The sequence below is a fragment of the Leuciscus leuciscus genome (genome assembly GCF_965113295.1).
Source record: "Leuciscus leuciscus genome assembly, chromosome: 3".
NCBI classification, from domain to species: domain Eukaryota; kingdom Metazoa; phylum Chordata; class Actinopteri; order Cypriniformes; family Leuciscidae; genus Leuciscus; species Leuciscus leuciscus.
Genome location: NC_138727.1, coordinates 39,943,410 through 39,968,774, shown reverse-complemented (window position 1 = coordinate 39,968,774; position 25,365 = coordinate 39,943,410). Strand labels below are relative to the sequence as shown.

At 40.0% G+C, this 25,365-nt stretch overlaps 1 protein-coding gene across 1 annotated transcript; it reads left to right on the top strand.

Moving 5' to 3' along the window:
* Nucleotides 1–351: 351 nt before the first annotated feature.
* On the top strand, nucleotides 352–2,234 carry LOC309494692 (uncharacterized protein; the record flags this gene model as incomplete). The annotated part of the gene is made up of 2 exons (XM_082164105.1): nucleotides 352–591; nucleotides 649–2,234. 2 exons carry the CDS (start codon nucleotides 352–354, stop codon nucleotides 1,474–1,476), a joined length of 1,068 nt encoding a protein of 355 aa, XP_082020231.1. The 3' UTR covers nucleotides 1,477–2,234.
* Between the last annotated feature and the right edge of the window lie 23,131 nt (nucleotides 2,235–25,365).

Sequence of the window (25,365 nt, the reverse complement as noted above, 5' to 3'; positions counted from 1 at the left end):
TTAGCCCCGCCCACCGATTCGCCCAAACATGCTAAATAACATAGGACGACATGATAATTGCTAAACCGGATCGAGCTACTTCCAAGCAATAAACATGCTGTTTACTAAATATTGTGCAGTGCCTGTTTGTGGAAGAAGACAGTCTGCATAAGCTTCCTTCGGATTCCAGCATGGTTAAACTTTATTAAATCAGTTAAATTACAATTTCCCGACACGGATCTGCCAGCAACATGTAAGTAACCATGTGTATTCTAATGCCTGATCTGCGATCAGTGATTTCTGTGTAATTATTCAAGTTCAGATATTTCTCTTAAAATCGTTCAATACTGTTTATGCATCAGTTGCATCAGTATGCATCCAGTTCCGGTTCCGAGTCCGGTTCCGAGTCCAGTTCCGAGTCCAGTTGTTGTCTGCCCTGTCGAGCCAGTCTCCGAGCAAGAGCCAGTTCCGAGTCCAGTTCCGAGTCCAGTTGTCGTCTGCCCTGTCGAGCCAGTCTCCGAGCAAGAGCCAGAGCCAGTCTCCGAGCAACAGCCAGAGCCAGTCTCCGAGCAAGAGCCAACGCCAGTCTTCGAGCAAGAGCCAGAGCCAGTTGTCGGCCCAGATGATCCGAGTCCAGTTCCGAGTCCAGAAGTCTCCTGCCCTGTCGAGCCAGAGCCAGTCTTCGAGCCAGAGCCAGTCTTCGAGCAAGAGCCAGAGCCAGAGCCAGTCTTCGAGCAAGAGCCAGAGCCAGAGCCAGTCTTCGAGCAAGAGCCAGAGCCAGAGCCAGTCTTCAAGCAAGAGCCAGAGCCAGAGCCAGTCTTCGAGCAAGAGCCAGAGCCAGTCTTCGAGCCAGAGCCAGTCTTCGAGCAAGAGCCAGAGCCAGTCTTCGAGCAAGAGCCAGAGCCAGTCTTCGAGCAAGAGCCAGAGCCAGTCTTCGAGCCAGAGCCAGTCTTCGAGCAAGAGCCAGAGCCAGTCTTCGAGCAAGAGCCAGAGCCAGTCTTCAAGCAAGAGCCAGAGCCAGTCTTCGAGCCAGCGCCAGTCTTCGAGCAAGAGCCAGAGCCAGTCTTCGAGCAAGCGCCAGAGCCCGCTGATCCTGCGCCAGTCCTGTCCAGTCCAGAGTTTCCTTCACCGCTGGTCCCGCTTGGCTCACAGCCCTCTTCACCGCTGGTCCAGCCCAGCCCAAGATCCTCTTTGTTGCCGGACCCCCCCTTTCCTGTCAATTTCCCCATTAAAATTTTGGGGGGGCGCAGTATACCTGCTAGGGGGACCACGGAGGTCTCTCTGACGAGGTTTCCAGTGCCACCAGAAAAAACAGCTCCGCCATGGCCGCCCGAAGGGTCATCTCCGCCATGGCCGCCCGAAGGGTCATCTCCGCCATGGCCACCTGAAGGGTCATCTCCGCCATGGCCGCCCGAAGGGTCATCTCCGCCATGGCCGCCCGAAGGGTCATCTCCGCCATGGCTGCCCGAAGGGTCCTCACCACCATGGCCACCCTGAAGGGTCCTCACCACCATGGCCACCCGAAGGGTCACCACCGCCCTGGACGCCCGAGGGTCCGACAGTTCCGCCCTGGCCACGCCCACAGCCTGTTCCGCCCTGGTCCCCTGACCAGCCTGCTCCGCCTGGACCGTCCTGGAGTCCAGGATGCCCACCCTCCCACCCCTTTGGATGTTATACGGCACGAGGACGCGCCTTCGGGGAGGGGGGGGGTAATGTCACGTTTACCGTCTGTCTGTATCTGCACTACATTACCCAGAATCCTCTTTGGCACACCTGCATTCACTCTCCAAATTACTAATCACGTGCACCTGTTCACCATCAGCAACCTCGTCATCAAGCACTATAAAACACTCACCATAGCCCCAGTTCTTTGTCAAGCCTCCAACAGGAACAGACCATATTCCATTGTCTCCTTAACCTCTGATGCATCAAGACTCCAAGATGTAATGTGTACTTACCTGAAACACTAACCTCGATGTCATTGTTGTACTGTCTTCAGAAATCCTGTCCGATTCCATGCTGCCTGTGATCCCTCGAGTTTCCAGTGTTTCATCCGAGCTTGCTTGCTGCCGACCGCATCTGAAAGAGAACAGACAAATATTAATGAACTGTGATTGCTTGACATCAACTTATCCGAAGTGAAAGTGCTTACCTGCTTTTCGCCCCACATTGAGTTATCTTCACGAAATCTGCACTTGAATTCTATGAATACTCACCTTGCACTCTTATCATCTGTAAATAAAGCTGTGTTTGGATTCACTTACCTCTGTCTCCTGGCCTGTATCCTGACAACGTGTGACATGAACAAGACTTTATTAACTAGACTAAACACGTAAACTGCTCTAACATACACGTATAAACAGTTTACCAAGTGAAAGACAGCTGAAGCAAAATACAGGAAAGCAAGAAGTTATAGCATTGTTTGAAATTCAGCAGATCAACAGCCTTGAGCCAACCATCAGTTTAGTTCTAACATGCCTTTCTTTAAAAGGGGTAAGGAAACTTAATCTATCAAATAATGAGACTAAGTGTGATACTTGCATGTCTCGCCCATTTGAATTAAACTGTCCTGATGCAATTTGTTGAGGCTCCAGTTGATCTTTGCTGATGTTGTCTTGATGAGAGAGAACCAGTGGTAGTCAGAGGATCTTTGGTGAATGGAAAGACAAGGCCGCAGCCTGGCACAAGCTTGGGGGTATATCGGCTTTATATCGGCCATCGGTCACCCTGCTCTCTAAGATATCGGCATCGGTCGACCACTAGTCCAGACGCTACAGTCAGCCGAAGATCAAACTGTTCCGTCATCAGTTCTTCCTCAGTTCCGCAGAGCAGAATAAGAGTCCTCCGCTGCTGCTGCCACTGATTTGCGGATTCTTAAACAGGGATAAAAATAGCATACTGTTTCACATGGACGGCGGACACTTTTAGAGGTGGCACACCTTCAAAAAAATGTGGCGTTACATCGAAGGTCAAAAAACGTTTTTTTTTTTTAAGAACGATGGAGAAAAGCAGACAATGGGGAGTCCCGAGATTGGTTAGATTACGACGAGACAAGGTGGGCCTTAAATTAAAAACATTAAATTAAAACGGTTACTCAATCACTCTTTAACCTAATAAAAATGACTGATAAAATAACAGATTCAAATATAAAGTAAAATATAGATTTTAATAGCTTGATGCTCTTTAAATATTTTGTTGCATTGTAAAAAGTGTCGGTGCATAGGACGGACCTATCCGCGATCGCTCTCCATGGTTCTGACCAAAGAAGAGCGCTTTGGAATCTCCATTACGCATCATACCGTTGTCTCTTAGTGCGCTACGAAGACTCTTGAGGTATAACTTAACTAAAGGTACCTATACTACCACTAAAGGTATACCATTGCTAGGCGTCTTCAGGGCTATCATCCACTCGCGAGGCAGAGGCGCTGGAGCCCTCCCAGCAACGGCGCTGTTCGCCGAGAAAGATATGATACATCATGAGATGCGCAAATATGTCTGGAGACATGACATGTAAGACATGATTTTGACCACTTCATTGAGTTTTGTTTTGTAGAAAGGCTCTTTTTAAAAGATTTTTGTTTTGTATAAATTGTATCTTAATTTTGATCAATGTTTTATCAACGAATTGCCTGTATTTAATAAATAAGAAGAAAATATATAGCAGACAATATAATTGGTGTTTTGTGTTTGAGGTAACGAGGGCGTTCGCGTTCCATGTGGAGATTTGCATGTGAATCACTTTTGTGCGAGTGGGCGTGGTCGAATTAAAAATAATTAGCAAGCGTTTGAGATACTGAACATCCTGTTGGTTTTATACAAATGACATAAACAGAGAATATTTGTTTTCAGTTTGAATCCGATCATTTAAAAGTACACACTTAAATGTTTATAAAGGTATATGGCTCGTAAATGTGTGACAAGTATTCGCTGAGTTTTGTTTCAGTTTATAGACGTGCTCAAGAAAAAAAAGTTCACCGCGACGGAGAGGCAGAAAGCACACCCTGTTTATTTTCTTTATTTTACAAAAGCACAATGTTTTGATTTGATTGTAAGTGGACACGTACAAAAGTAGAAATATCACAGATTCTTTTTTTATATTTCTTTTTTCTGTATGACCATAAATGATGGAGTAATTTAAGTTTATTGTGCTACAATGTGAAGAAAATCCAGCAAAACGCGGGGCGCGTTTGCCGACATCAGAGGGTTAAGCTCCGCTGCTTTCTTCGACCCTCTCTGTCTCTGGTCCTGCGCTGTGCTCAAGGCGGGCATACACTGTGCGATATCTGTGTGAATTCAGCAAGGTTACCTACTCACACTGAACGAGTAGATCGCATGCAATGTAAAGCCAAAGCTCAGAATTTATGTGCTCACACTATACGGTCCGATCATCGAGCTGCGACTTCTCTGCTCACACTATACGTGTGAAATATGTGCGATAAACCCCTGTGCAGAGTAGCGCCAATAGACGATATCATGTATCCAGAGATATTGTCACAAGCATAAGCTATCAATATCAAAATGATTTAGCATTTCCAATTTATGTATTAAATTATTATTATTATTTTTGTATTATTATTTTTAGGGAAGGCTACTTTTATTAAACTGATAGGCTATTATAATTAATTTGCCACGCAATAATTTCATAGTGCATCACCGCATAACCAACGCGCTGTGATGACAAAATATTGCATAGAAGCTTCCTCCTTATTGAAAATTGTCTAAAACATTTAGGTCGATTACAATGAATTATAGGGATACAATTAATTATAAACAGTCTATAATATGTCCGAATACTGCAATAATTAGTCATCAATGAAAATTAAAAACAGCTTTATTTCAAAAACATTGTTTAACAAATTAATAAAAGAGGCACGGTGTAGATACATCGCAGGGGGCTTGGAAGATGTGGGTAATGGTTAATCCATTTTGCAACACGAACTGGAAGTAAGCAACAGTAATTTGTAGCTAGTTTGAACTACTGAAGTTAGAGATCTCACTCTTTTCTTTTTTCTTTTTTTTTTTTTTTTGCTGCAGATGAAATTGTTAAACTTCTGTTTTCCGCACATGCGCGTGAGGGGAAAAAACACTGAGTTTAGGGCAATCGGTTCGTAGCTTTGCTTCAACTGTGCGATATAGTCACGAGGAGCGACCAAAATTTCTGACATGCCAGAAATTCATCCGACCATCCGATTGCCGGTTAATCGGCTCTCGTTTACCCCTGTACACTGCACGACAAACGACGCACGACAAAGCTGAAAATCGGCCCGACCCGAAAAAGAGTTGCTCGAGTCAGAATTCGGCTCAAAATCGGACGAAAATCGCACAGTGTATGCCCGCCTTTACTCAGTGTGAGAGGGGGAGTGGCCAGCGCTGTGTTCACTCAGTGCGCAGTGTGAGAGGGGGAGTGGCCAGCGCTGTGCTAACTCAGCGTGCAGTGTGAGAGGGGGAGTGGCCAGCGCTGTGCTCACTCAGTGTGCAGTGTGAGAGGGGGAGTGGCCAGGGCTGTGCTCACTCAGTGTGCAGTGTGAGAGGGGGAGTGGCCAGGGCTGTGCTCACTCAGTGTGCAGTGTGAGAGGGGGAGTGGCCAGCGCTGTGTTCACTCTGTGCAGTGTTAGAGGGGGAGTGGCCAGCGCTGTGCTAACTCAGCGTGCAGTGTGAGAGGGGGAGTGGCCAGCGCTGTGCTCACTCAGTGTGCAGTGTGAGAGGGGGAGTGGCCAGCGCTGTGCTCACTCAGTGTGCAGTGTGAGAGGGGGAGTGGCCAGCGCTGTGCTCACTCAGTGTGCAGTGTGAGAGGGGGAGTGGCCAGCGCTGTGCTCACTCAGTGTGCAGTGTGAGAGGGGGAGTGGCAAAAGCCAATGTGTGCTTCTTTTAACGATATATTTAATGATATCTTTTGCATTTCTAATCTGGTTAAATGGTACCACAACTTCCAATAGGAAAATTCAACTGCAGTAGCCACCGTTCAACCTGAAGAGGGCAGCACTCAGACGTTTTTACACCATATATTGTAGAATTAAAACACTTTAAACCCAAATGTCAAAAAAAATTACTTGAATCAATGAACAGCATTAATAAAGCCCCAGTCTTACAGATCATTAACTAAAAAAAGTTGTTTTAGGGTTTAGTTACCCTTTAAGAATAAATAAGAGGAATATGCTCCTATGATCACCAAGACTGCAATTATTTGCTATAACATGTAAAAAAACGATTGCAATTTAAAATAACTTTTCTATTTTAATATATTTTAAAACGTAATTTATTCCTGTGATCGATTTTCATCATTTTCATTACTCCAGTCTTCAGTGTCAAATGATCCTTCAGAAATCATACTAATATGCTGATTTGGTGCACAAGTAACATTTTGTATTATCAATGCTGAAAACAGCTGTGTGCTGCTAAATATTTAGTGTGTTTTGTTTAATCTGGAGGACTCTGGCCTTGGGTTAAATGCATGTTCAATACATTCCCATACGAAAAGCCATTTAAAATCATAAAACCTCATGTTTTATGAACGAGGCTCATGCAGTGAATACACTAATTTTCTAAACAAAAACGTGTCTTAATATTCCCAGGTTGAAATTTACTTTAACATACTCTCAGCATCCCATTGCATTTACCCTGAGCATTCACACTGTCTTTCAGTGGAAGGGCAATTCCCACATGCTAGTCAACTTTAACAACCTTCAGATGCACTCTCAGCCACGACTGCCAGGGTGAATTTGTAATTAAACCTGCTGGTTAACACGAACACCTGCAATGAAGGAAAAGATTTGGAGGAACGGCGGAGAGATAGCAAATTCTAAATTTCATTAGAGATCAAGAGGACTTCAGAGGGCTTGTACGAGCTTCTGAGGATGAAACACAAATTTGCATTCAGCGAGGCTCTCCGTTGGTGTCTTAGAGACAGCTTTTCCAAGTAGGAAATATAATGAAGTACCTTCATATTGATGTTTTGACAAGGCACAGAGAAACATTGCACACGTAGGGAACAAACATCCATGCTTGAAAACAAATAATCAATGGGGCTGGCCTTCATCCAGTTAGCTCAGCTTTTGTGTCCAATCCGAAAGGTGTATAATTAAATGTGTATAATTATTTCAGGTTCAAATACTTTTTGGTGTTTGACTATGTTTATCCAGCCAGTGGAAGAGAAGTGTTCAGTAAATTAGTTTACGGGCCAATGATGTGCCATCTTATGTATGAATTTATTCCGAAATATAGTAAAAATGCAGTTCATACATACAATGACTTGTATGCACCTCTTTTATGAAAAACCATGAGAATGTCATATCAAGAAAGGGATGTCAAAAGGCATGGCTCCCCAAAAACGAAATGATATTTGTTTTGTTTAAAAAAAGATATACTTTTTTACCGTACTTAAAAACATTATACTGTATACTGAAACAGATATGGTAGTTTAAAATGTTCTTAATATGTAAGTCTCTTATACTCACCAAGTCTCTTATACTCATCTCTTATACTCACCAAAATGTTTATTTTTTCAAAAATACAGTAAAAATGGTAAATTACATAATTTCTGAATATTTTCTTAAACATAGCATACATTTTTTTAAACCTTATGAAATCAACATACATTTTTAAGAACATCCACTTTAAAAAGATTGTTGCTTTTCTTTTTTTTTGTGTTTAATTACAGTATTTATTTTTTATTGATAATTGTGCGTACTCTTATAATGCATGCCATTAACATTTAAAACAGCATTATTTTAGCAGTTTATTTGGTGTTGCAAGAGACAGAAATTATGAACTTCCCCTTTAAAGAATAACACAAGCATCTTTTAGCATTCCCTGAAATATACAGCACCACGATAAGCTCTCTCCATGCTTCTGTATAAATAACATGTTGCACTTTCTGAGGAGCAGAAAAGCCTCTCTTGGCTGCATTGAGGAACTGTCACTAGGTGGAGACCTTAATCTAGAGATGCAGAAGGAAGAAAGAAATGGGGTGAATGATGCATAAACATCGTCACAAAGCAAAGTCCTTGTATTTGACTTCCCTGGGAGAAGGGGATGCAAACCCCGACTAACACCATCTTTCTACCCCATACACACACACCAAAGCTGTACAAACAATATAGCCTAAAGCTATTTGTTTTCCTACTGTATCTTGCTTTGGGGGATACGGGTAGCGGATGTAAAACGCAACCCTATTATTACACGACTGTGTCCTTTTTGCTGAACCCTTGTGTTGTATGAAGTTTACTCTCATTAATAGAACTGCTGCTCTGCCACCACCCAGTTAGTCTGAATCGCTGTTGCTTGGCAACAGTGAAATATCTATCCCCTATTCCTCCTCTCAACATGGCAACTTTTTGTGGAGAATCAGTGTTATGTGCAAGGCTAAACATTGGTAGCACGATTAGCAGGAAACGGTACCCCCCCCCCACACACACACACACACCCCCACCCCACATACATTCTCTTCCAAAAATTGCTTATGGAGGAAATGAATGCATGCGGTCAAGGTTATGACAAAGTTAGGCTATGTTCACACTTAGCGTCTTTTTTCAAACTGCCAGCGTCTGTTCTACATTATAACCCTATGGAGTAAACCGTTTTTTCAAAAAAGTCCTGAGCGCTTTTTTAGACGCCACCGCCGGCGTCTTTTTCTGCAGCTCAGAGCGTCTTTTTAAGTTGAAAAAAGTTCAACTTTTCTGAAAAGAACGCCCTACGTCAAGCGCCTTTTTGACAGCTGACCAATGACAAGCGAGTAGCGAGACCTGTCGTTTCCATAACAACAAGAACAACTGTCTGTCGTGCACCCACAAACGTCTTTGTGAACCGACATTCTCCTCCCCGGTAACTTCAAAAGCCAACGCAAGAGCCAACTTTCTCTTTCTCGACATTTTTTGCATCACACAGCACTAGGCTACTGTTGCAGCTCTTGTTATAGCAGCCCGGTCTCACCCCAAAACGTCATATACTGACGCGTCTTGACCATGCGTCAACATACGACGAAAAGGGTACCCCTTTAACGTCAATATGAGACGCAGACAGAAGCGCACCAGCAGCGCCTCCTAGCGGTACCCTAAACCTACCCATAACCCGAATCGTCACATATGGACGTTATGGGGGTACCCTTTTCGTCGTATGTTGACGCATGGTCAAGACGCGTCAGTATATGCGCCAGCCACAAAAGACGCGCTCGGCTGCTATTTGTAACCGAACGCTGCCAGCGTTTTTTTTTGCTAAAAAAACGCCGTTGTCAACTTTTTCTTGTCAAAAAAGACGCTAAGTGTGAACATAGCCTTAATGGGCAATATGCAGACATTGTTTCTTCCCCATCAAGTGTTTCATAAGTGCAGTCTGTGGTGACTTTTGGAGAAACTAAAAAGCATCTTTGTCTTCACTATCCTTAGGGGTGGGCAATATGATCAAAATGTTATTTTACAGTATTTCAATAATGATTGCTGGGCATCCAAAATAAAAGTTTGTGTTTACATATGTAATATATAGTTCTGGCAGGACACGTTAGTCAAGCTCGCATCAGCTGACTCTCAGCTGATCCACTTCTATAGGAATAGGAATACGACGCCTATTACTGTACACATATATAAGCTCCTTCAGTATTATCAGCAGCATGGCATTTCTCAGGAGCTAATTACCCTCCTCCATCCCCAGCTCCTCCTCTCGTCAGTCAGGATTTGGCATTCTGATTCCCCTTGAATCAGAATAAATTCTTGAATTATGTTGTACGTAAAAAATCTTGAATTAATGATATCTGCAATACATTCATGTTGGTTCTGTTCTGTTTACCCTAAGCAGGGTTATTCCTGCTCTCCCTGCTCTTATCCATGCTAGGCTGCATGGATGCAGAGGGAGTTCTTGCCCAGAGCAGAACCATACCGCCAATCCTAACTGTATGCAATTGCCAATCGTATTTGACAATAGTGGTCCTGACAGAAGTGTGTGTACTGTGTATAATTATATATATCACGATATATTTATCTTTCATTTTAGTTATTAAAAATAAGAACAAATAAGCAAATTCTATATGATAGGACAAATACAATAGAACAAAGATGGCAATTAAATAAAGTCTTTGCTACAGTAGGTTTATTTAATGTCCTATGAAATTCTACAGAAATATAATAATCAAATGTAAAAATAAAACGCTTAACTGTATTAATTAAATATAAATGTATTCTTATTAAAGAAACAAACGTTTTCATGCTGCGTTCAAACCCAGTTTATCATCATTCTTAATTTTTGCACCACATTTTTCCTGGGTTATGAAACCCTTCTCTGGATCGGAGTTAGCACTGCTTTTGTGCTGTTAAACCCCGCATTGTGGTGCCAAATATGTGTAATGTAAAACAATCCGGTTTTAGAATGTTACGCCCAGATGCTTAGAAACCGTGTGCCTCATATTCACATGCTTTGGTCAGTCACACAAACACTGTGTGTTGTATAAACAGTAATTTCAGCGTTTGAAGGGAAACATGTCAAATGTGACGGAAAACGCATCAGTTTGAGTGAAGAAGAGGTATAGTCTGAAAGTCTTTTCAGGTAAAACTGATATAGGACAGTCGGCAATATATGATTTGAGGATGCGCAAGAGCCTTTATATAAACAGGCCGCATGCGCCTATCATCCAATCAATGACACTGACACTGCAAATATGCAAATAAGGACGTTAACCCAGGGTTTAGGAATGTACAGTGTGAAACGTTGGTTTAAATACCCAGGATTAATTGTTAACCCAGGTAAATTATAACCATTGTGAAACAAGATAAGATTCTGTTAACAAAGCCCAGCCCAAACTGACCTTCAATTTTTGCTTTGTTTTCCAGCAGCTTTGCTCACAGAGCACTGAGACTTTTGTTTACAGAGATAATGTGGCTTGTGGTTCACGCGTGTTTGCTAGGTGACAGAACCCTAAGCTTGCTGGAGTGGCAGTGCCCCAGTTAAGCTCCCTAATAAAGCTTGACAGGCAGGCCTCTGCCCAGAATACTGATGCTGGCTGCCTGGCAAGCTGATGGACAGGCACTGAGCAGTAGTGGCTTATGTTGGCATTACCCTCACCACCTGAATTTTAAACCACTAACTAAAGGATCTAATGCCTCAGTACTCGTTTGGCCCTGAACAGAAGCGAAACCTTAGTAATCCAAGTTTTACATCTCAGAAACCAAAGCTCGGAACTTGTTTCTCTATATTTGGTTGATGTTTTTACAAAGGTGTCATGATGTATCATGCTTCACAGACACAACAAATCCCTGTGCGCTTTCGCCATGATGTATGAGTCATAGGAGTTTGCTGAACTTTTATTAGATGTGGAGATGTCGAAGGGATAAATCTTCCTCTAAGCACTTTGTTGTAGACATTTGTCAAATCTTGGCTGTAGTGCTGGTTCACTAACACCATCACAGTCTCTCTCTCTCTCTCTCTCTCTCTCTCTCTCTCTCTCTCTCTCTCTCTCTCTCTCTCTCTCTCTCTCTCCACGGCATTAATGCAACACACACACACACACACACACACACACACACATAGACTTTTTATTTAGTTTCCCACTCTCAGGCATCTGATTCCCCACAGTTCGCTCGGTGATTATAGAGGAGAGGAACATCAATTATTGAAGCCTGGTTTTCTGAGTCATCATGATGCTGCTGAATTAGCCATCTTGACTATTTTCCCTCAGATTGTCTGCATTTCATCACGTCTCTGCTGCAGACAGTGTTCCTTAAAGGTATAGGTTACCAAAAAAAAAAAAAACTGCCATCATTTACTCATCGATCCAGACCTGCATGACTCTATTTCTTCCATTTAATATGAAAGGACAGATTCTGAACACTGCTTCTCATTTTTTTCCATGCAATCAAAATAAATAAATAAATAAAAAATACTACAAAAATAAAAATAAAAAAAGCACCATAATAGCAGTCCATACAACACGAAACGAGCGGTTTGTGTGAGAAAACGAACAGTATTTATATCGTTTTTACCTCTTATACGCAGATATGTCCGAGTGATCTGATATGACGTGTACGCAGACTGGTGCATAGATATATACACACTAGATGTCGCCTTGTCTACGGCAGTTCATTGAAACGAATGTCTTTAAGGTGACATCTAGTGTATATATCTATGCACCAGTCTGCGTACACGTCAGATCAGATCACTCGGACATGGCTGCGTATAAGAGGTAAAAACTATATAAATACTGTTTGTTTTCTCACACAATCCGCTCGTTTCGTGTCTTAGGCCATCAATGTGTACTTACGATGGGGTATTGTTTCATTTGGACGATGGGGAATTGTTTTAATTTGGACTCTGTGCTTGTGTTTTGAGACCGTGACCATAGACCTGCATTATATGACTGACAGACAAGAACGGTTTGACCTAAAAATATCAAAATTGAAACTACTGCGGAAAAAAAGACACCTACATCTTGGATGCCCTTGAGGTAAGCTAAAACATACCAAAAATTTATTTCAAAGTGAACTATCCCTTTAATGTTTAAAAAAAAACATACTTTTTTTACATACTGTACATTTTTGCAGCTCCTCTATTCCCATTCTGTGTAAATTGCACTGATTTCTACAAAGCCCCTCATTCCGAAAAGCTCTGAGTGCTCTGATTGGCCAACAGACACAGTGCATTGTGATTGGCCAAACACCTCAAGCATGTGTTGGAAATGTAACGTCCCTTACCATAATCTCGAGCTTCAGCTTCCATGGCTGTAAATGCACAGTTAATAATGTTAATAATGTTTTACCATAACAGTTTGAGCCCGAGTCAGATTCCGAAAATGTGGAAAATCAAGCGATTGATCGGAACCAAATTTGCAAGCATGATTTGAGCAAAACGTTTTACATTGGTGTACTTTCCCAGGTTCAGGAAGCTGTTCTCTGTAAAATGCGCTGTGCACAAGCTAACTTTTGGGTTTTACTGCTCAGGAACAGCGTTATACAGTAAATAAATCTTAACATCTGATTCCTAATTTCATCCATTTTCGGAAGGCCAAATAAAGAGGATTTGCTTTCGCATCCAAACACACACAACACTACAATTCACTGAAACCTCTTCTTCTCTCTTTGCGTATGCCTTTGTGCGGCCATTATGCTAATATTTTACATTGTGACGTAGTTTCGACGTATGTTTGCGGAAACAGATATATTACACAATGAATGAAAAGGAAAACCAGAATCAAATGACACCTTTAATCAATCTAATGTGACCTTGCTAAATAAAACAAAAAATGGTAGGCATGAAATAAGCCTTAACTAGACTGTGAGTTGATTTATTTTTATTTTTTATTTTTGGGTAACACTTTATAATAACGTTCAGTTGTAAGTCATTTATAAGTGGTTAGTTAATGATGAACTAATTATTTATGAAACATGACTATGCGTTCATAAATGATTAATAAATGATATGTTAATTATTGTATGTATGTTTTGTAGATTTAGTTATAAGTCATTTACAATTGATTAGTAAATGATTAACTAATCATTTACAAAACATCTTTGCGTTTCATAAATGTTTAATAAATAATGTTATTTATTTATTTTTGTATGTATGTATGTAGCAATTAGAGGGTACAGAAAGTGTTGTAAATGCCTTGAATACACATACAGATCATTTGTAACAGGTAAGTATCATTTGTAACAGGTAAGTATCATTTGTAACAGGTAAGTATCATTTGTAACAGGTAAGTGTAACACATTTACAAGTGATGAATAGTTTACACTTTAGATTAGGGGATGCAGAAAGTGCTGTAAATGATTTATAACACTTTCTGCATCCCCTAATCTAAAGTGTAAACTATTCATCACTTGTAAATGTGTTACATATACATTCGTAGATAACATCGTAGATCTTATGCCTTTTTAATTCTTGAAGTGGTAATCTACAAATGAAGTGTAAGACATTTACAAGTGATGAATAGTTTACACTTTAGATTAAGGGATACAGAAAGTGTTGTAAATGATTTATTCATGCGTTTACACATCTATAACAGGTGTTGAACACTTTAGTGTGTTCTGCAGTGTAAGTGCTGACTGGTGAGGGTATAGACAGCTGTCTTCTCTGAAACACATGGAGTCTAACCACTGTGCACCTGATGTGAGCAAAACATACAAAAAAAGTAACATCATTTATGAAACATTTATGAAACGCATAGTCATGTTTTTTAAATTATTAGTTTATCATTAACTAATCAATTGTAAATTACTTATAACTGAATCTACAAAACATACATAAACCAATGAACATATCACTTAATCATTTATGAACACATATAGTCATGTTTCATAAATGATTAGTAAATGACTTGTAACACAATTTACAAAACATACATAAAATGTTAGTATATCACTTGCTAATCATTTATGAATGTTTTGTAAATGATTAGTTCATCATTAACTAACCACTTATTAATGACTTACAACTGAACATTATTATAAAGTGTTACCCATTTTGTTTAAATATATTTTAAAAGATAATTTCCACCACCATCTTTTCCACAACAGAATGTTGTTAAACACGAGGCGTAATTTGAAATATTGTGAAAATTACGTTTGGTTCAGATTAAAAATGACAGAAGTCTCCTGTGATGCATGTTGTCTGAGAAATGTGTTTTAAGAGAGTTTAATTTCAGTATATCCACAGGGTCAAAAGTGTCCCTGACCCAGCCGCACAGTCGGGTATTATACAAATATTTTGAATGTGCCATTTAAATTCTTTGACATTACCACGATGTAACATTTCATACTTGGATCATCATGGTCACTTGTTATGCTTAATAATCTCTTTCCAATTACTTAAGAATGACGGTTAATTAGTCATTATCTTTTAATTGCTGTATTGTCAAAATATTCTCACCCCCATCTCTAGTTATTTGAATAGAGACACGGATTACAATGCCGTGATATGAGGGAAACAGCCATAGCCCCCAGCTTGGTAATTTTGCTAACGAGTCATATTCTCATTTTGATTAGATTCATTTTTGTTTTTCCAAACTGCAGCCTTCGGGCAAGTTTTCATCTTCTGTCTTTGCAGTTCTTTATGGTTGTGTGTGTTGCTGGCAGCTGGCAGAATCTTTTACAACAAACTCAGCATGTTTGTTAGTGGAAAGTAGCTCATTTCACTGTTTACTGTTAAAAAGAGTGTTTGTTATTGCAACAGAACCGTTAAAGCGTGAAAATGGATTGACTGTACATTAGGGGGTATTTCAATAAAATGGTGACAAAGGATCGCATTTGAACAAGTCATAGCATTTGAACAAAAGGGAATGTATCTTGTTCTGAAGCCATCACAAAAAGAGCAAAGTTTCTTCATAAGTTTGTTTTTCCCAAGGGAAAATGTGTTATAGTGAGAGACAGGGAATGGGAAAAGGCCACTCTTAACTCCCATCAAACAGAAGAGCCACTGCTGACTGGTTGGTTATGTGATCAAGGGAACAAGTTAATCAACAAGTAAGTGCTGCACATAATTTGACTTCCCCAATCTGGCATATTTTATCAGGGCTGTACAGCTCCAACACTGTGACCCTGACATCTGAATTAGCTCTTTAAAATGATGAAAGACTACCCAGCGAGTCTGAATATATGCACTTTTATAGCGCTCTCCACCATCATTTGATTTACTACTACCTTGATCAATAAAAATTCATCTCCATTTTCAGTGGCAAAAAGCAGGCGCTGATAGCGTAACATTAATTATGCCAGTTAAAGTATATTTTGTAAAGGAGCCATGCTTATTGTGAATAGACAGCAGTGACAACAGTTTAATATTAACTCTTTACTATAAGGTTTACATAAGTGAATGCTTTAGATATCATGAACTAACAAATTGCATTAATATTTTGGTAACACCACTTGAAGGAATAGTTCATCCAAAAATACTCATCCTTCTTAAGCCATCCTATGTGTATATGAGTTTCTTTCGCGGCCAGTTGTTCACGTTGAGTTTAGTTCCCACGGAAGTGTGACCTCTGACCCGACGTATAAAGTAGGACATAGTTCCTCTTCTCTTATATCAAAATCATTCGTCATTTTTCTTTCAAACTTCTGTTTTTAGACTTGTATTCATGACTGGTATTTTGTTTTGCTCTATCCCTCTGCGCTTCCACGTTCATCAATTCTCACCTAAGCTTATTTATGGCTACATCATACATCCTACATCAGGTCAGAGGTCACCCTTCCGCCAGAACTCGACTCTCTCGTGAACGCGCATCCGGCCATTGCCTGAAGCCAGTGATTACAGTTTATATATACGTTTTAAATATTGATATTTTTCTTACAAAAAAACAACAACAATCGCCTCACTTCAGAAGGCATTTTTTAACCCACTGGAGTCGTATGGATTACTTTTTTATGATGCATGGATGTGCTTTTTGGAGCTTCAAAAACTCAGGCACTATTCAATGCCATAACAAACCTGGGAAGAGCCAGGATATTATTTAATATAACCCTGATTGTGTTTGGCTAAAAAAAGAAACTCATATACACCTGGGATGGCTTGAGGTTAGTTAGAGTAAATTATGGGATAATTTAAATTTTTGGAACTATTCTATAATTGCATTATCTAGCATTAACTAACAATTGTTACAGTATTTATTCATCTTTGTTAACATTAGGTTGAAAATACAACTGTTAGTTCATGTTACCTCAGGTCCATTAAATAATATAAACAGATTCAACTTTTGATTTGAATAATGTATTAGTACTGTAAATGTTGAAATTAATTATAAATAAAAATGAATAAAAGTATTTTTCATATGTTAGTTGTGAGCTAATATACACAAATGGAACCTTATTGCAAAGTGTTTCCACTCATTTATTTAATTAACATATGTTTATAATATTTCATTTATTTGTATATTTTTTTATATTATAAAAGGCATATAATACATAATTTATTGATCTAGGTTAATGTTCATTAATGCATATAACAAGGCATTTACAACATTTCAAGTTGTAAAAATTTACACGAATGAATTATGACAGACATTAACTAAAGGGATAGTGGTGGACCTGCGTGTAGACACGACCCCAACGCATGATATAGACAGCCGTATCCGCGCCGTATCCAGATCAGATGGAGGACCTGCGCCTAGACACAACCACAACACACCCCTGTAGTGTCAGTAGAGGTTGTGTCAACTAGACTCTCCCCTGTGAAGGCCTCATCGACACGACAGCCATCAGCACTGATCCTCAACAAACCCGTCTCCATACCGGCGTGATGACTCCGATCTTAAACCAGATGGAACTGGATAATATTCTGACTGTTCCAATTCAATCTGACTTCTGACCTATAATGCTGCCTGAATCAAAATCATACACTGTTCTTTCGTTGGCCATAGGAGAATTGGCTCCCCAACTGAGCCTGGTTTCTCCCAAGGTTTTTTTTTTCCATTCTGCCACCTGATGGAGTTTTGGTTCCTTGCCACTGTCACTTTATTCACCTTTATTCGCCTTTGTCGACTTAAATTAGAATTTGTCATAAATTCTTGTCTGGTTATTACTAGTACATGTTTTCACAAAGCTTCTCCACCCACACACATCACCAGAGACATAACTACTGTAAATATTTAATGCTCCATAAGAATATAAGTTATTTTCCAGTGTAACTGAAAACTTCGGGTTATAAAATACAGTGGACATTGCATTGCTGCCTTGGGCATTGAGGAGCTCAAGCATGGCAGACCTCAGAATCGTTAAATGGACTACAACCAGTATTATATTGGAGTAAAGCTCTTTTCCTCACTCACACTGGTAATGACAGGGAGACTTTGAGGAGAGAGAAGTGTGGACAAAGACCGAGTCTCAGGCACTAACTTTAGAGAAGCAAAATTAGAGACGGGTTCTATGTCAGAGATGCATAAATTTGGCCGATGTTAGCAGGTCCCCTGGGACCCCCACAGCAATTACTATCAAAAGCGCTGTTTTATGTTGCCGCAGTCCACTTCCCCAGAGCCGCCCGCACGCCGCTCCTCATCACTGCTGCAATAAATCAATTTTCATCCTTCTGCCACCACTGCCACTTTACCAGTACACACATACACACACAGTCTCTGTCTCTCTTTTAACCACTCATTCCCCATAAGGGCTTTCCCTTCCTCTTATACACAAATATGACAGTCTGACATCCTGCCCAGCATACAAACTCACTATTACTCACAAACCCATAAATATAAATGCATTTCTATACCGACTCAAAAATCTGAAATCGTATTAAATGAAAGGATTCCAAAGAAATGAATATCCTTTTCAAACTCAATCCAATATTTTTGATTAGCAGATTCAGACATATTGATACTGTTGTCCTTTTCTTTTTTTTTTTCTTTTTTGGGTTTGAAGAAAAACAAATCAAGTTGTTTCTAGTGCAGAGACAGACATATGCTTTGTTTCTAGCTTATTAAATTGCATCATACTTAAAAGAGTTGATTTAATTTTCTTATTTAATACATAAAACAGCAAAAACAGTCTTTCAGTATCTTAAAAAGCAAGGCTTTACTGCATGATGTGCATATTTAGAATTAAGTGGGAACCAAACGTAAGGTTAATCAGCAATTCAAAAAGCCATATTGGTGTGATTTTACACAAACAATTAATTGCATTGTGCCATCTCAAGCCATATTATAATTATACCTTTCAAAAAAGTATAAAACATTATTTTTTTTATTTTTTTTTGTGTGTTTTTTAAGAAAGTCTCTTAGGCCCTGTTTACACCTGGTATGTAGATGCATTTTGGTCGATCGGATCACAAGTGGACGACACTAAATACAGGTGTAAATGGGGTCTAAAACATTTTGAGCTTGTCCACTTTCTCGGAGGTCATATTTATTGAAATCAAAAGCTATTTCAATCAAACATATCTTAACAGGGCAAGTTACATGTTAACATAGGACCCCTTCTTTGATATCACCTTCACAATTCTTGCATCCATTGAACTTTTGAGTTTATGGAGAGTTTCTGCTTGAATTTCTTTGCAGGATGTCAGAATAGCCTCCCAGAGCTGCTGTTTTGATGTGAACTGCCTCCCACCCTCATAGATCTTGGATGGATGCTCCAAAGGTTCTCAATAGGGTTGAGGTCAGGGGAGGATGGGGGCCACACCATGAGTTTCTCTCCTTTTTTGCCCATAGCAGCCAATGACACAGAGGTATTCTTTGCAGCATGAGATGATGCATTGTCATGCATGAAGATGATTTTGCTACGGAAGGCACGGTGCTTCTTTTTGTACCATGGAAGAAAGTGGTCAGTCAGAAAATCCATATACTTTGCCGAGGTCATTTTCACACCTTCAGGGACCCTAAAGGGGCATACCAGCTCTCACCTCATGATCCCAAAACATGACTCTGCCACCTCCTTGCTGACGTCGTAGCCTTATTGGGACATGGTGGCCATCCACCAACCATCCACTACTCCTGCATCTTGACCATCCATGCACGGCACTCATCAGTAAACAAGACTGTTTGGAAATTAGTCTTCATGTGTTTCTGGGCTACTGTTTCTGCTTGTGAGCATTGGTTAGGGGTGGCCGAATAGTATGTTTATGCACACCTGCAAGCCTCTGGAGGATCCTACACCTTGAGGTTTGCGGGACTCCAGAGGCATCAGCAGCTTCAAATATCTGTTTGCTGCTTTGTAATTGCATTTTAGCAGCTGCTCTCTTAATCCGATGAATTTGTCTGGCAGTAACCTTCCTCATTATGTCTTTATCTGCACGAACCCGTCTGTGCTCTGAATCAGCCACAAATCTCTTCACAGTACGATGATCACGCTTAAGTTTTTGTGAAATATCTAATGTTTTCATACCTTGTCCAAGGCATTGCACTATTTGACGCTTTTCCGCAGCAGAGAGATCTTTTTTCTTTCCCATATTGCTTGAAACCTGTGGCCTGCTTAATAATGTGGAACATCCTTCTTAAAAAGTTTTCCTTTAATTGGGCTCACCTGGCAAACTAATTATCACAGGTGTCTGAGATTGATTTCAGTGATCCAAAGAGCCCGGAGACACAATACCATCCATGAGTTTGTTTGAAAAAACAAAATATTTAATGTTTATGACACTTAATTCCAATTCGCATAATAATTTGGAACGTGGTGTAAAACACCAAGTGTAAACTGGTATATAAACTAATTTACTTGTGATCCGATCAACCAAAACGCATCTTAAGAACCGGAGTAAACAAGGCATTACATTGTAAAATAACTGTTTTATATTCAGTGTAACATGATCCTTCAGAAATAATTTTAATATACTGATTTGGTGCTCAAGAAATGTTTCTTATCTATCTCTCTGTCTGTCCGAAATTTGTTGTGAGATAAATTTTGGTTTTCATAAGCGACAAACTGTTTTCCTGTTGAATAATAATAAATAAAAAAAATCCTGTATTTTTGTTTTACGTGTTTAGGAAAAAAAACTGAGATTAGTATATTTGGGACATGATAAACTGGTTTGAAAAGTTCAAATCAGCTAATGTTTTTTTTTTTTTTTTTTTTACACATGAGAGACAGGAATTGTAGCCATTTTGTAGCATGACCCCTCTTATTTGGAATTGAGTAGACTTGTTCACCCCAGTGTCTATAGTGATTTAAGGCATTGTTTCAAAAACTCTGCATGCCACCATTGACATTTTCTATGATAGTATGATTTTTCATTAACAGAACCACAAGTGTAGGCTACCCATTGTGACAATTCATAGATAACGTATCTCACATGCTGTTTCTGCCATATAGCTTATAAGATTGTTGCTGCTCTAGACTTTTAAATGTCAAGTTGCGGATCTGAGTAAGTGTCCTTGTTGGTCTGAGCTTTGATAGGTTATTTGAATCTGCTTTGTCGCAGAGTCCATTCTGATATTTGGAGGAACTGGGTGTTTGCCTGCATCCCTGGTGACAGGGAAGTCTCATTTAGAGCTTTTCTGAGAAACCGGTGAACAGAAGCACTCCCTGACTCAACTTCATCATGTAAAGCGTTTTCAAAGAAGTAGGGGGCTTTACTGGCTCAGAGGAACAAGCTCTGGAAACCATGCTGTGTTCTGGGAAATGACAGCAGTCTTAGAATAAATAAAAATCTCAAAATCAGTCTGGGAAAGACATTATTTGTGTACTTGTACCAAAACAGCATGTAATACATTTGGATGGGCTTATATAAATATGCATTTCGTGTTTTATAAATTCATGAGTTGAATTTACACTTTCTGTTTTCTCCGAATATTAATTATTGAGCAGTCTAAATATAAGATTTCAGAGCCAGTAAAGCATTCAGAATGCAAGTATAGTAAATTTAAATTTCGTATTGTCAACTCAAGTTAGGACAAAAAGGCTTCAGTCGGCGAGTTGCCAACTATCTCAGTGGTTGTCCCCTTAAATGGATATGTCAATCTATCCTGCTTTACCCCCGTTTTTTTCTCTGCCATGTCTTTTTTATTATTCCCTTTTTACTTTGCGCTTGCCAGCTTCTCCAGCTTGGTGTACCACATTATGCTTTGTCCTCAGGTGCTCTTCAGTAAACAGCCAAAAAAAAAAAAAAAAAAAAAAAAGCCTGATTAAACCTAAAAAATTAAAACTAAGCCCCTGTTGACTTCAGTTGTTTGCCCTTAATCCCCATCAAGATGGCATATGAAGACTCCAGCCCTGTTTGGCACTGTCACCCTGTGCATTTTAGGATGAAGTGGACCAATTTATGCATGTCTAAAATGTACAGCTTTATGGATTCCAGGAATAAGCCAGCTCTTTCAAGAAGTGTCCAAGGTGCAGGCAAAAGTTCTTCAAAAGTGTTGCAATTACTCTACTCCATTTTCTTAACCCTCTTTTGTTTAGGCCTTGAATACATTTTGAGGTAAACAAATCTCTCACCATCGAGGGCTTGTGGCATGTTTTACGAGTGGCTCAGGCTACGGCCATCAAATTGATCTAAAGTAAAGAGCTGCAAATTCATAAACTGTTAAACCCACCTAGAGAGACGTTTGCATCCCATCTCTCCCTTGAGTAATTTCTTTCTATTTCTTACTGTCCTTTTCCACCCACTTTCTATTCCTCTCTCCAGAAAAAAAAGAAAGAAAAAAGACATATTTCTTCTCTTGCTCAACCTTTGGCAAATTTACTTTGTGGCCATAAAGCATCTAATAGTCTGGAACGTCACAGTTCTTTACCGGTCCCAAACCCTTAGTCTGCACATCTACAGGTACTAATGTATAGTATCTCACCTCAGAGCTCAAGGTTTAAAGAGGACAAGTGTTTGGTTTGATGGCCACTAGACGGTACAGTTTTGAAACCGATCTCCTTCCGCTGGCCCACACTAAAATATTTTTCAAATCGTATCAGATTTTTGTTCCTCTAGTATAGTGTGTGGAATGCCGCAATGTGTCCAAGACAGCACACCACACACTAAAATATTTCATTCACAAACAACCAGAGTCCCAACTGTGAACACAGAAAACCTCAAACGTGACTTTAGAGTAGAGCTGCACAATATTGGAAAAAAACATTTAGTTAAAACAATATTGGATTGTACTACAATCCATAGAGGTTTGGACAGTTAAACTATTTCTGGAGACCTTTAACAGCCTATACTTCATTTCACAGATTGTCATATCTTTGCGTGTTGTCAGACAACTGCTGAATTGGAGCATGGGGGCCAGTTTGAAGCCTGTTAAACGGGCGTGCTGCATCCGCATAAAGAAGATTGATCCTCAGTGTCCCTTTCAAGATGACCAGCCTTACTACAACACAACTTAACCTGCACGCACAAGGCTGCCACGCTAGTATATCTGCCACCTAGAATCACATTAACCACTAACATTTTGACAAGAGCTGTTTGTCAGTCTCAAGCCTGATAAGGTGGTGAGAGACTTGTCTGGAAACTTCTGCTATTGTTCAGCCCATCAGGCCTTCCCCACTGACATGCGACCATAAATGTGTCTAAATCTGAATAGTGGCTGTAGCACAAAGCCTATGTGCTATGTTATGCCCATCCATCTTTCGTGGTTTTTAAACTGTTCCTTGAAAGACAAGATGAGCTATATATTATGTGGTTTGAGAAGCATGCTATCATTAATGATCATTTTTTTAAATGATCCATTTTAACTCATTTTTACACAAATTTGGGCTTTATAGTACACAACTTTTTCATACTGCACACATTTTATTTCCGCAAATACTGTATATCTAAACCCACTGATTAAATTCACTGCATGCTGAAGGTCACAGTTCTACAAGAGGAATGAATGAATAATTAAAATTAACAAGTACTTGTAATCTGGTTTGGATTGGTAAACATCAGAATGGTTTTGTTTTTATTATTTTGTATGCTGTTCATGCCGAAAACAAAAACTAAACTGATCTGAGTGGGGTATGCCAATGCATCAGATTTTTCTGCCTGTCTTAGCAAAGCCGTAGTATTTATTCTCTTAGCAGCTTGTCAATCGTCAAATCCTTCGTCATGTCTGTTTAGGCTCAATGTTGGTAAACGGCCAAGATTACAAGAACTTGGGTGATATTTTGCATGCTGTAATGCTGGATTAAACACCTATTCTTTGTGCGCTGTAGACAATCGAGTCTGTGTGGATGGCTGTAATTAAAATTAGTCATAGTGAAAATATGGATTTTATCACGCTGTCCAGTATTCTAAAGCAGAGCGGGTGTGAAATTGAGAAAATGGTGGCTGTACTTTCTCGGTCCACCACCTCAGGCAGCAGTGCTTAGAGAGAAACCGATTAACTCACCCCAGGCCAGCCATGACGGACGTGGCGACCCAACATTCGGAACAAGTCAAGCTTGCGCCCCCCCGCGTTCATTCTAAACGCATCCTGTCAAATCTGAGTTGAATTTAACTGATGTCTTGCTGCTTCTGTCTCGCCTCACACTGTGTATCAGGAAACATGGTTTAGACCAAGAGATTTTTAGACCCCCTACTCAAATTCATCTCTGAAGAGAACTTGTGGCTTCTTACCTCTAAATGCTGGGTGGTTTCAACCCATGTTTGGGTCATAAATGGACAGGGCTCTACAGTGCGCCCATTTCACTCGCACATGCGAGTAAATATTTTGGCGTGCGAACGTGAAAAAATATTTGGGCGCACTCGTGCGAGTGACACAGCATTTTTCTATAGAAACAGCTGCAAATACATCATCATGAGGAGGGGCAGAGTAGGACACTATATTACCGGGAGATCAGTTATTTAGGCCTAAATCTTCAGTAGCTAGCAGAGCATATGAGCGGAGTGGAGCGGTGAGAATCTCCGCTCATCGCTCACGGAACTGTTCACCCCTCCGCTCCACCGCTCAAAGCTACATCAGGCCGCTCCGCTCATTTTCGCTCAGCGCTCAACGCAGTTTGCTTCGCGCTCCACTCAAATCGCCCCCCCGCTCGCTCCATGTATGTACATCACTTGTAGCGGTCCCCAACCTTTTTTGCGTCACGGACCGGTTTAATATCAGACAATATTTTCACGGACCGGCCAAGGTGTGGCGGATAAATACAACAAAATAAAATGATACGAACGGCATAAAAAATGGGGTATTTTTTTTTAAAATAGCCTATAATAATAAACGTGAATCCAATGTGTAGGCCATACTAGCAACTTTATTAGCAGCGCCCTCTAACATCGCGCCTAAAGACAACTGAGAAAGTCTGAACACAAACAAAATGCCCCCAAAAGAAAAAAATCTCCATGTTTTCGGTGCTGATGCGTTCATGTAACATGTAGGCCTAAGGGTGGCGCTGCCAATAACGCACCTAAAAGCTGTCACAACGAACCGGCAAAGTCAATGATTATGAATATGTAAAATATAGCAGGAGACATTTTAATTGTTTACTAATAAACAATTCTTTTTATGTCTGTGTCGGCTGGAAAGATGCTGACTCGCGATCTTCGCAGTATTGAACGCCCCAGAGAGAAATGCACATTTCATACGGATTACATAAGAGAGCAGTCTGTTTTCTTTCGTTTTGAATTGTTCTGTTTAAAAGTAGACATTTCAAGCTTTATATATATATATGTCTCAGGTCTGTCAGGCAAGTAGGCTATACGCTGAGTTTCGGTTCATTTATGAGACAAACTCCAGGTTCACCCGCCGGCGCCTTCGTGTCGTGATTATCTATTTTCTAATATATTTACTTATTTATTAAATCCAGACAATTGGTTGATGAAACACTGATCAAAATTAAGATACAATTAATACAAAACGAAATTAAATTTAAAGACCGGCTTTGTGCTTTCTGTTTGAGGTCTCAGTGAAAGTTTTAAAGCAGTCTTTTAGTGCCGCTTTCAGAGCGCTCACGTCCGTAACGGAGAACTGTCCCATCTCTAACATTGTTTTTTTTTTGTTTTTTTTGTGAAATAAATTTCTAAATAAATGCGACTTATAGTCCAGTGCGACTTAGGCTATGCCTATATATGTTTTTTCTT